Raw genomic sequence first — 12350 nt, forward strand, 5'->3', positions numbered from 1 at the left:
TCTATTAAGACCATGATGATAGAGACTTTCAATGAGTGTTATGCCTCCGTCACTGAGGTTGATGTTGTCACAGCCACCACAACCATTATTGCTGTGAGACCACAAGGGGTGATTTGTTGTGGTACCATGAGTTCAACAACACGAAGCCACCAAAGTTTGATGGGACCCAAGATCTGATTTCCGCAATGAGATAGATTTATGATGTTGTGGGTTGTTTCTACACTTGCTCCTATCTGAATAATTTGAGGGTTCGCTTTGCATTGAACCTACTTCGCTTGGGAGCGAAGGATTGGTAGAAATTTTCGACAGCTGACTATTCTCTTGCGGAGCGTTCTGTGGTAACATGGGAGAGATTTACTGAGATGTTCAGAGATGAGTTTTTGCTAGTCATTGAGAGAGAGGTTGGCCTAAGAGTTCTTTCCTCTCAAGCAGAAGATAGAGATAGTGACTTGGATCACCAAGATATTCCATGAGTAGGCCTTGTTTTACCCCAAGCACGTGTCTTCAAAGCAGGCACGTGTGAGTCAGTATCTAAGTATCCTAAGGAGAGATATCCATGAGTTCATGGCAAACACTTCATATCAGACATTGGCTGAGCTGCAGACCAATGCTAGGAGGCGGGAGATTGAGCTGGAGACACGGGCAAGAGACGAGGGGGAGACTCAGGGGTGAATATGAGGCTAGTGTAGTCGCAGCCGGCGGCGAAGTGGTTCAAACCCGTTGACTCGAGAGCTGGAAGCCAGAAGGGACACACTTGCAGCAAGTGCGGCAAGGGAATGAGTGACCATGCCGATCAAGGACCATCTGCTATATGTGTGGCAAGGAGGGGCATATGGAAAAGGATTTCCCCAAGGGATTTCGGGTTTGCTTCAATTACAACCAAACAGGTCATTTGAGGTCCAAGTGTCATAAGCTTGCATCGAGGACAATCTGGGCTCCTGCTCCTATTACCTTGCGTATTACTGATGGCCGGCATGGGAAGGCCGAGGCCCTGAGGGCTCGAGGGAGAGCATTTTAGCTGACGTCAGAGGAGGCCCGTTCAGCACTGGACTTCGTCGCTGGTAATAGTTTCTTTATTATTATTTATGTTGATTTTTTTTATGTTTTCTTATGATATTGCTCATGTTAGGTACTTTCCTTGTGAATTTTGTACCTGCTCTAGTGTTATTCGACTAGGATGCGAGTCGATCTTTTGTATCATCATCATTTTGCCATGATTTTAGCATTGCATATGAGGCCTTGATTAGACCATTGAGGATTTCTATAGTGGATGAGCATGCGGTCTCCGCTACTAACATTTATCAGGGCTGTGTATTGGATATTTTTGGTGTTGGGTATATGATAAACCTTATCCCTATTATGATGGGAGATGTCTGTGTTATCGTGGGTATGGATTGGTTGAGTCTGTTTGGGGCTCTAATTGACTGTGAGCAACAATTGGTGATAATTCTAGATCCTAGTGGGGGAGTGCTTACCATTTACGGTGATGGTACCAAATTAGGATCGACTTTCTGCTCTGCCGCCAGGGGGAGGCAGTGTTTGCAACATGGGTGTATGGGTTATCTGGCATATGTGGTGGATACCCGAATTCACAAGAATAGATCGATTTTCATCTCTGATGTTCATGTTGTGTATAATTCCCCCGGTGTTTTTCCGGAGGAGATGCCCGGTGTGCCTCCCAAGAGGCGGGTGGAGTTTCGGATCGACCTGATCCCTTGTGGGACGTCGAGTGCTAAGGCACTGTATTACCTTGCGCCAACCGAAATGTAGGAGTTATCCTCTTAGCTTCAGAAACTGTTAGGAATGGAGTTTATTTAGCCGATTAGTTCACCGTGGGGAGCACTGATCCTGTTTGTCAAGAAGAAGGACGGTCCACATTGGATGTGTATTGATTATCTAGAATTGAACAAGCTAACGGTGAAGAACTGTTATCTGTTGCCAATGATTGATGATCTTCTCGACCAGTTATAGGGGGCGTCTTGGTTTTCCAAGATTGATCTGAGGTCTAGTTACCATAAGCTGGAGGTACAAGAGGAGGATATTCAGAAGACGATCTTCCAAACTTGTTATGAGCATTACGAGTTTGTGGTGATGTATTTTGGGCTCACCAATGCACCGATAACGTTCATGGATCTCATGAACCGGGTGTGTAGGCCCATGTTGGACCAGTTAGTGATTGTCTTCATTGATGACATCTTGATCTATTCAAAGACTAAAGAGCAGCACGAGGAGCATTTGTGAGAGATTCTTAGGGTTTTAACAATGGAGAGGCTATATGCCAAGTTCTCCAAGTGTGAGTTCTGGTTGTGCGAGGTTCAGTTTCTGGGACACCTTGTCAATCAGAATGATATCTTAGCTGAAATATACTAGAAATCCTTCATTGTTGGTCTTCAGAAAGCAAGCACCAGAAGTCTCGTGCCTCTAATGGCTCATACCTAAACCCCTAAAAAAATGGAGGCTAAAGAGGAGAGAAGAGGAGGAGGAAGGGAATTTTCGAAATTCTATTTGGAATGAGGTGAATTTCGAAATTCATAACCTAAGGGGGTTTATATAGGTGATTGGGAGGCTAAGGATAAGACATATTTCCTTTTAGATAACCATTTCCCATCGCTTCCTCTCTAAGGCATTCTAAGCTTCCTTAGAGCCCAATAATACCTCTAGAAACTCTTTAAAAACCCTCTAGAATCATCCTCCCTATGGGAGGTTCTAGAATTGGTCAATGCTCAACTTTTTAACATTGTCACCTTTAGTCTTTCCACTTTTAATTAATCCAATTAATCCCAAAGTTAATTCTAATTAATTTCGGATTAATTTTTAATTAAATAATACTATTTATAATTAATATATTATTCTCATAATATATTAATAAATTATTTGTTTTGATTTCTAATTAAATTATTAATTATATAATAAATTAATAAATCAGTCTCTCTCTCTCTAAATAACATTTCAATCCATTACTATATTTGAGGGCAATCCAAAAAAATTTTGCTAAAAATTCAAGATTATACTAATTTAGTTATTGGCCTAGACACCTAATCCAACACTGTACACACGCACATCAAAGGTTTTATGATTCGAGATTCCACATTGTTTTCCTTATTACTCTGATTTTGAATTATGGTTTATGAACAGATGGGTTGACTTTAATGTAACTTTAACATGGGATTTTAGTGTAGCCACAGGACTACTAGAGCCGCTTCAAATTCATTATTACCAATAATTAAGCATTACAAAGTCTTCTATAGATGTACTAGAAGCATGCAATAAACATCAAACACTTGGAACAAATGATATCAGTGTTTGGAATCAAATAAGCAAGGAATCAAATAAGCAAAGACAAAGAAGAATATCACAAAAACATGGGTTGCATTCCAGCAGCAAACAGAAGCATCAGAGACAAAACTAGAAACACCAACCGGACGATTTGAAGTTCTCGATGTTAGGAAGTGGCTGTCTAAAAATCAAAGAATACAGGCTATTAGATCTCAGGGGAATTACCAATCAACAGACGTGTATAAACAGTACAAAAAGTATAAAAGATACAAGATAAAAAAAAAGTTAAATAAGAGAAAAGAAAAGAAAAAAAAAGGTGACCTTTAATAATTTTTTTTTTTTTGCCATTTCTTACAATTAACAATTGTATCTATAGTGTAAAACTAATCCTACAAATAGTTTGAACCATTTGCTGTCGATGTTTTTTCATACTTCCCATTACTTCTGTAAGTTTTTTAGTTCCGTTTATTTTCCTTTCAAGAATGATATTACTAACCTTTAAAAGTTATTTTAATTTATTGGTTTCTTATTACGAAACTTTTTGTATAGTGGCTTAAAAGAAGGTGCCGTAACTTGTATTTTGTGTTGATCAATTCCTGTTTACAAAATAGGGAAATCTTCAGAAAAGTCCCAAAATTTTAGTCTAATTTATGAAAAAGTCCCAAAATAAATTTTATTTACAGAAAAGCACAAAATACCGGTTAAAACTTCGAAAAAACCCTTTTCGGCCGGTTTCGCAGATTTTGCCGGTATTTTGTCATTTTTCGTTAGTTTGCTCAAAATTTTGGGACTTTTCCAAAAATTACATAATAACCAAAATATTTGGACTTTTTTGAAAATTACCATGAAATTAATGGATATTATTATTAACAAATCTTTTATAAATTACATAATAACTAAAATATTGGTGGCCTAAGTACTCCTCTATTGTTTCCTGACCACTCAAACTCTCTATGTTCTTCCTATGCATTGTTGTGCGTATGATGGTGAGATGAAGTTAGTTAGCATTCCTCTAATGTTGGTGTTCTTCTTATGTTGTTTAACCTAACTACCAACCAACATTCATACCTTACATGTTAACAATCATCGGCTAACACACATCTATAAAATGTGAAAAGTGAACCCTGAATGATAATTTATATGGAAACAAGTGAATGGTGATTATCTATTTAAATTGTCATTCAAAGTTTACTTTTCACTCTCGATAGATATGTGTAATTTTATGGTTGTTACCGGGTAATGTTTGGAGGTTAGGTGGTAGTTAGGTTAAAGAACATAATGAAAGATCTATATGTTCGTGTAATGATATCTTCTAATAACACATGATCATATAGCATCATGCTTAATAGCAAGTAGAAACTTATTGATTGTGTATTAATAAATATTATCAACTCTTGTATTGGTCACGCCTAATAGATTACTTCTCACTATGACACCCACAACGATACATATGAAGAACATAAAGACTTTGAAGTGGTCAACAAACAATTGAGAAGTACATAGTCGACCATTCTATTTCTAGAAATTAACAACAAATGTATTTCCTTTGTTTATAATTAAAAAATATTTTTTATGTTTATAAATGATTTGTTAATAATAATATCCATTAATTCCATAGTAATTTTCAAAAAAGTCCCAATATTTTGGTTATCGGGTAATTTTCAGAAAAGTCCTAATATTTTGAGCAAACTAACGAAAAAGGACAGAATACCGGCTAAATCTACGAAACCGGCCAAAAAGGGTTTTTTCGAAGTTTTAGCCGGTATTCTGTGCTTTTCTGTAAACAAAAATTAGTTTGGGACTTTTTCATAAATTGGACTAAAATTTTAGGACTTTTCTGGAGATTTCCCTACAAAATATGTATAATTTATTGATTTTAAAATGTTTTGTGAATAAGAGTTTCATTAGAGGGTAATTTAAATAACTTTATCCATGTATAATTTATCTTTAAGTTGTATTTACAATACAAACAAGAATTTACAAACCCATTTGTAATTATACCAGCAGATTAAATTATACATCATTTCATTTTCTGATGACCAAAATTTTGATGAATTTGAGTTCATTTGTATTCCTATTCGAATAATGGTATTAACTAGGAAAATCGTCATAATTTTTCTACATCAAAAATGTCATTTTATATGTACTGTTATTTTTACAAAAATAAATAATCAAAAAGTTTGAAATCAAAATTGACTTTCTCAAACTCATGGAATTTTCCTGTAAATTTTGTGTTTGGATATTTCTTTTTAATGTTAGTACCTATGAAGTTATACAAACATCATAATTTTAGGAAAAACAAAGCATCTAAACTGTAAGTTTCTCTTAATATTATCAAAGTAATTCCTTTCTAAATGTTCGCCTATGTGTATCTATCTCCTCTTGTATGTTGATTCATGTCTTTCTTTTCTTCTTTTTTTCCACTTTTATAATATGAAATATAAAAGGCTTCTCCAAATATATTGATTTCCCAATATATTAAACCACCTTTTAATGCCATTTTGTCTTCTCTTGACTTGGGACAGTTTCTTCTTTTGCTGATATAAATGGTAAACCCCTGCAGATAATCAAAAAAACAAAATTAAACAAAATCCTTTGTGTTAAAGTAAACACTTCATTTTACTCATTATTCAGATTCTTGATATTTATAACATTTGTTCTTTTTCCTTTTTTACAGATTTAAAGTACAATGCTTATCTGGTAAATTATTCAAAGTATAAAAAAAAAAAAAAAAAAAAAAAGTAATAATTAAGACCACCCTTAGCGACCCTACCAATATGAGAGAGGTAAATCACAGTGTCCGCAACCTCAGACCTCACTTATGGATTCTCATCTCCTTACTGAAAGTGACATAGACAATCATGTGTGGACCCCAACACATCTTTAATGTCAAAAATAAAGTCAAATATACATTATGTGTCAGAATTATAGACGGGGTCAATTTCGTAAATTTCATTGTTAAGTGTTAACCATGTTGATCACAAACGAGTTCACATAACAACACAAAATTCATACACAATCACAAATTCAATCATATATCAAGAACAAGTCTTATACGCGCTCAATCAATCTACTATAATATATACATAATATTTGCATAAATTCATCATTACATATTTACAAAAATAACCAGTTTAATTGGCTTAAAAGAAAAAGTACATGATGCCACAAACTTATTTCAAGAAAACATAACAAATTATCAAACCACCTATCATTTTATACAAACTAAGCATATCCCCTAACATTAAAAGGAGGTGAGAATCCATAAAAAAGGTCTCAGTTTCAAACATGGGTTTCACCTTGTCTTGCTCTGGGGATATTGTGATTTAGGTGGGACCCATTGGTGGGTGGAATTTACTATTTTACCCCATATTATACAAACTAACTTAAGCTTTTATATATGTATTTCGACTAAATTTTACTTCCAACAAAATATGGTTGGGATACCTACAGATCAAAACTGTGGCTGTTGAAATGGAAGACTGGATTATTGCTCCTCCTTCCAAAATTCTTACACCTGCACTCTTTAGCAACACTTGAGCGTAGAGACGTGGGCCCACATACAATCACCCCAATATCTACATTTCCCCATCGCTCACACATCCTCCCAAAAATTTCTGTATAAATCAATAATACAAAAATCAACAAAAGTAGATATAAATTAGTTTGTGTTTGTTACACTGGACAAGACAAGACTGGACAAATTTTCTAGTGTTTTTTTTTCAATTATAAGGATTACAAGGGCATTTACGTCTTTTTGCACAAACAAGAGATCAAGAACAAGTCCTTGTCCCACATTTTTCAGTACTTTACTGTTCTGTTCTATCCTGTCCTGTCCTGTCTTATCATGTACTGTTCTGTGTAACAATCAAGGCCTAGATGGTATAGACATACCTTTTAAATCAGGTCTTTGACCATATTTTGTGGTTTTGACAAAACTTTCTTCTGATGAATGCTTGCATGAAGTAGTAGACTTCTTGTGTTGTATTTCATCGGTTTGATTTTTGTCCCAAGATTTTTCTTTTTTTGAGGTTTTTGTATCCGAAAGATGCCATAGACAAATCACAAGGCCTCCAAATACAATCACACTTATAATCATGCATATCAATACTAGAAGCCCTTTATACCAACGATATGTTACATCATAAGTGTTGATGTAAAACACATTTAACAAAGTCAAAGAAACCACCAAACCAATTGTGGACACCACCACATAAGTTCCAGACCAAATGATGTTTCCTGTTCCAACCAATCCAGACATGCCACATCGGCTAGGGGTAGAATAGACAAAAGGGGTTGCATACTTCTCTTCATTTCCCTCTTCCTGTAGACAATAAATTTATATAACTTGAAACTTAATTTTTCCTTTTTCTTTGATAAATGAAAGTACATTGCTATTAATGGAAAGTTTTGTACCAATGGGGGTTCGGATTCCTGAGTAATGTAAGTTTGAATCTCCAAATTCAGTTTTGTGTGGAAGTTTGGAAAGAGTGATTCCAAGTCTAGTGAGTGAAGGAGTGGAAGTTCTTCTGATGTTTTAACAGCCCATATTATCAATACATTTCTAGGCATACAAGGTTTACACTCTTTAATACGGTGTAGAATATCACTCAAGATAGCCACAAATGGTGAAATCCCAATCCCACCCGCTACTAAAATAAGGTTTTCATACCTAAAAAGAAATGGTAAACAAGAAATTAAGTAAAATGGTATAGGAATAAATGAGTCAAAAGTGAGTGGAGTGTGTACATCAAGTGGTATGGAGACTCGTGTCCATAAGGCCCCTCTACATATGCCTTAAGCTTCAAATTTGGTTGAATGAGTCCATGTAGATCCGTTTGATCTTCAGGAAGACTCAAGATATGAGATTTTAGTTTGTTTGTCCAATTTCCAAGGACTTTTATGAGAATAGAAAGATGATTGTCTCCATCTAGAGGACTAGATGAGACACTGAAAGGGTGCCATTGTAGCCATGATAATTCCCGAACTTGGAGGAAAACCCAACTCAAGGCATTGTACTTTAAATCTACATTTTCAAAAAAAAAAAAAAAAAAAAGGTTTTATGTAAATATTAACTACATATTTATTATGTTATATTGGATTAGGACAGATGTCAATAGGACAAAAATTGCAATTTTTTTGTTCGCACCTAAAAAGGTGGAACAAGATGGGATAGGGAGTCACTCTAGATCTCTTGTCTATGCAAAAGACGTTAATGCCCTTCTCATCCTCATCATCAAAAATAGCTCTAGAAAACTCGTCCAGTGTCCCATCCCATCTAGTCCTATCCAGTGTAACAAACGCAGTGCGTTTGTTACATGGGACAGGATGGGACAAGACTGGACAAGATTTCTAGGGCTATTTTTGATGATGAGGATGAAAAGGGCATTTACATCTTTTGCACAGACAAGAGATTGAGAGTGACTCCCTTTCCCATCTTGTTCCACCTTTTTGGGTGCGAACAAAAAAGTTGCAATTTTTGTCTCACTGACATCAATCAAAATCCAGTCCAAACACAGTACAACCTGTTATGTCATAAGTCATCAGATAAACTATTAATACCTTGAGGTTTTGATATAACAAGTTCCACAGTGCCAGATGGAAGACATTTAGCTGAGAGTATTTCAACACTCTTTCTTGATTGAAAGAATCTAAGAAATCGATCAAGCATATACAGGAACAACCCTCCAGCTATCATACTAAACAAGATATCACCAACATGCATAGCCATGAACACAACAAACACAACATATAGCTGATGAGTGTAGAAGAATAGTTCAAATTTCAGCCTCCTCACTTGAGGAAGTGACGTCACCCACATCAACAAACCAGCCGATAGGCTGATGACACCTGGCAGATTTGCAATCTTGTTATTCTTCCAATCAATTACCTACACAACAAAGTAGAAACCACAATTTCAATTTCAGCATATGGGTGTTGTGTTTCTTTTTGACTCAATGTAGAAAGAAGAACTACTCACTTGATGTAGCACACGATTTTCCAAGATCCATGAGATGAAATAACAAGAACCATGAAGAGTGAAGAGTGTCATTGTAAGATGTCCTAACCATACATGATATCGAGTTGCATGCTCAAAAGGGATATTTGTAAGCCTTAAAAGAATTGATCCTCTTGAAACAGGTAAAAACATAAACATTAAGCAAATCAATCCAATAGACCCGAACCTTAATCCAGTGTGCTTCAGCATTACATGGCTGCAATATTTAATTTTAAAATACATCATTCATAAAGAACGACTTAATAAAGAAAGAAAATAAAGAAATTACCTTTTTCCTTGACTCTCATAGTAGGGAATCAGGTTGTAGTTTTGAATAGCATAAACTGAAAGCGCACAAATGATATACACAACAACTAAAAGAATTACAATCAACTCTGCAGCTGTAACAACTCCAAATGGTCCATCTACAATAACTGGGAATGTCCACAAGCGTAAAGTTGCGTGTTTTGGTTTCTTTTTCCTACATAGAAGTGTTCTTATTAAGTTAAAAACTTATATATCTGAATGAATTAAGTCATTAGTCATGTCCTATTAAGTTAGAAAAGATATAGAAACAGGTTCTTAGAAGTTAGAACTAGTAACTTACTCTTCAAACTCTTGTTCACCAGATATCCGAAGGTAAAGTATAGCAAGAAATGCAATGATGAATAGTGGACCTCCATAAAGAAATATACTTCCTGTAGATCATACACAACAGCTTATGTAATTACTAATTAACCAAAATAGAATCAATTTCATTAAGTGAGAATTGAGAAGATTACGAACCTGAAACCCAAAAAACCGATCCGGAAGTAGAGTCGACATATTTCTCAGCGAAGTCGCTCACGGAATTTGATGGAAGTAAGAATAAGAAAGTAATCCAAGCAAAGAAAATTGAACACATTGCGAACTTGAGAACCCATCTGGTGAATTTGACCAAAAAACGTGTCTGGATGACGTAATTGAAGCCATTATCTTGTTTGCTTGAAGAAAGAAGAGGTTCATCGGTGGCGTATTCTGTACTCATTTCTTTGAGACAATTAAGCAAACAGATTATCTGCAATGATCGATGAAGAGTTGATGACTTTTTCTTTATCTGTTTGCTTATCACCTTGAGTATGGTTGTAGACAACAAGACCAATCTACATCTAACTCGGTGATTCTGGAGCTTAATATATGACAATTTGGGTAGTTGGTAATTAGAAAATTGAAGAGGAGAAGGAGATTGGCCAATTTGGACCAAGATTTCGACATTTATTTATTTATTTATTCTCTAATCTCTTCCTTCAATGGTTGATGGAGTCATGGAGGCAATGCCTAACATTCCCCATAGGCCCATACCATGACTTAGACTAGGCGATGTGTTATTTTTTATTAAAATTAGTTTATATACGGATAAATTATTAAAAAATACAATATTTTAACCATTTTACTAATTTAATAACTTGACTTACTTCTATAATACTTTTATATGTCCTTTTTAATTTATAAAAAAAAATCTATCTATGTCACTTTGTCTGATTTAATAGATAAACATGTAATAATGTAATAAGTTGAACATTTTTTAAGAATAAAGAAAAGTATTAGTTATTTTTTATCATCATATTGCTCAAATCACATAATTTTTTAAATGGTAATTTTTTTTTCATTGTAAATAGCTAATGTTATATGCATGTGAACGTTTAGCATAACTATTTATGAATGTAAAATTATTTATTTTCACATCGAAAGATTTATAGTCTAACGATATCATATTTTGTTCTTTTTTAAGGTTGATGGTTTAGGTTTTGTCTGGATTTTTAAGATTAATTTATATTTATTGTTTAAAAAAATCCTATTTTCATAACTATATTAACTTCTATAAATAATTATGTATTGTAATTAAAGCCTAACAAATAGTTGGATGAAGCTAAAACATATTTTGTATTTTAATCTATGTGACCTTCATATATATGTTCACAAAATGTATATTATTTAATCGGATTAGCTTATTGGTTTTTGGTTTTTTGAAAAATTAAGAAGGCAAAAAATATTTGGCAACATGTAGATGACTTTTAAAATAACTTCTCATCAACCTTTTAAAAATGTGAGATTTCAATAAGTTAAGATTTTAACTTTTCAAAAAAAAAAATTATAACTTTTTAGGTTATAAAAACCCTTTAAAAATAAAAGAAATAAATAAAAAAAAAAACTTATTGCTTATGGACGCTTCTTACCACAAAAGTTAATCCAACCAATAAGTCTTTCTTTTTACCTAAAAAAATTAAAATGGTTAAAATCAAATCTCAAATTATATAATCTCTTTTTTATACTATTCCTTATTTAAAGCTAAAAGATTCACAACAATGATAAAGTATTGACCTAAATATCTCCATATGACAATCGTTAGATGTTTTTTTTTAATAAATTGGTTTATGCTGTTAGGTAAAAACCTTTTCTTAAAAGTGTAACTATTTAAATATTTAATTAGGTCCAGTCAGAAGGTTTAGGGGCCACATCGATTTTGACACGTGACTTTCATAGTTTTGGCATCCACAAATTGTTGCTTCCTACCACGAAACTTGCTCAGATGCATGCCTAACACGCACGATTCGTAGTTGGACACGCTCTTCCATTTGCATGTCCTATGAGTCGCATCGATCAGACATCACATGTGCTGTTTTGCTCAATTTATGGTGATGAATGGATGCCCATATTTTAACTTTTATGTTAAAAACAATTTTGGGATGTGATATTTCATCTATGTTTTTTTGTTTTTTCATTTATTTAAAAAATATTTAATTTTTATATTTTCGAAAGGAACTAAACTAACGTATAATAAAAATAACTTTTTCAAAATTTGCAAATAACCAACTGTGATATCTCCAATTTCACGGTCAAAAAATACCGATTTAGTTTATGCTTCTATAATAAAATCAAAGTGATCATTTGGTTAAAAGTGTTGCGGAATTTATTCCCAAAATAAAAATATGATAAAGATTTATCAAAGCATTTCCGTACAAATGTATTTCATTAAAAAGACTCAGGATGTCATATTCAATACATATCAAAAGCATAAATAATACATTATAAGCCT

General features: G+C 33.9%; 1 protein-coding gene across 1 annotated transcript; it reads right to left on the reverse strand.

Annotated features, from left to right (window-relative positions):
* Positions 1-5584: 5584 nt before the first annotated feature.
* Positions 5585-10567, reverse strand: LOC145004317 (ferric reduction oxidase 7, chloroplastic-like). The gene is made up of 10 exons (XM_078963206.1): positions 10061-10567; positions 9882-9972; positions 9564-9755; positions 9257-9491; positions 8839-9166; positions 8026-8302; positions 7693-7948; positions 7171-7600; positions 6728-6893; positions 5585-5833 (listed from the first exon to the last, which is right to left on the reverse strand). Exons 1-10 carry the CDS (start codon positions 10299-10301, stop codon positions 5767-5769), a joined length of 2283 nt encoding a protein of 760 aa, XP_078819332.1. The 5' UTR covers positions 10302-10567; the 3' UTR covers positions 5585-5766.
* Between the last annotated feature and the right edge of the window lie 1783 nt (positions 10568-12350).

The sequence above is a fragment of the Lactuca saligna genome, chromosome 7 (assembly GCF_052625555.1).
Source record: "Lactuca saligna cultivar CGN05327 chromosome 7, ASM5262555v1, whole genome shotgun sequence".
NCBI classification, from domain to species: domain Eukaryota; kingdom Viridiplantae; phylum Streptophyta; class Magnoliopsida; order Asterales; family Asteraceae; genus Lactuca; species Lactuca saligna.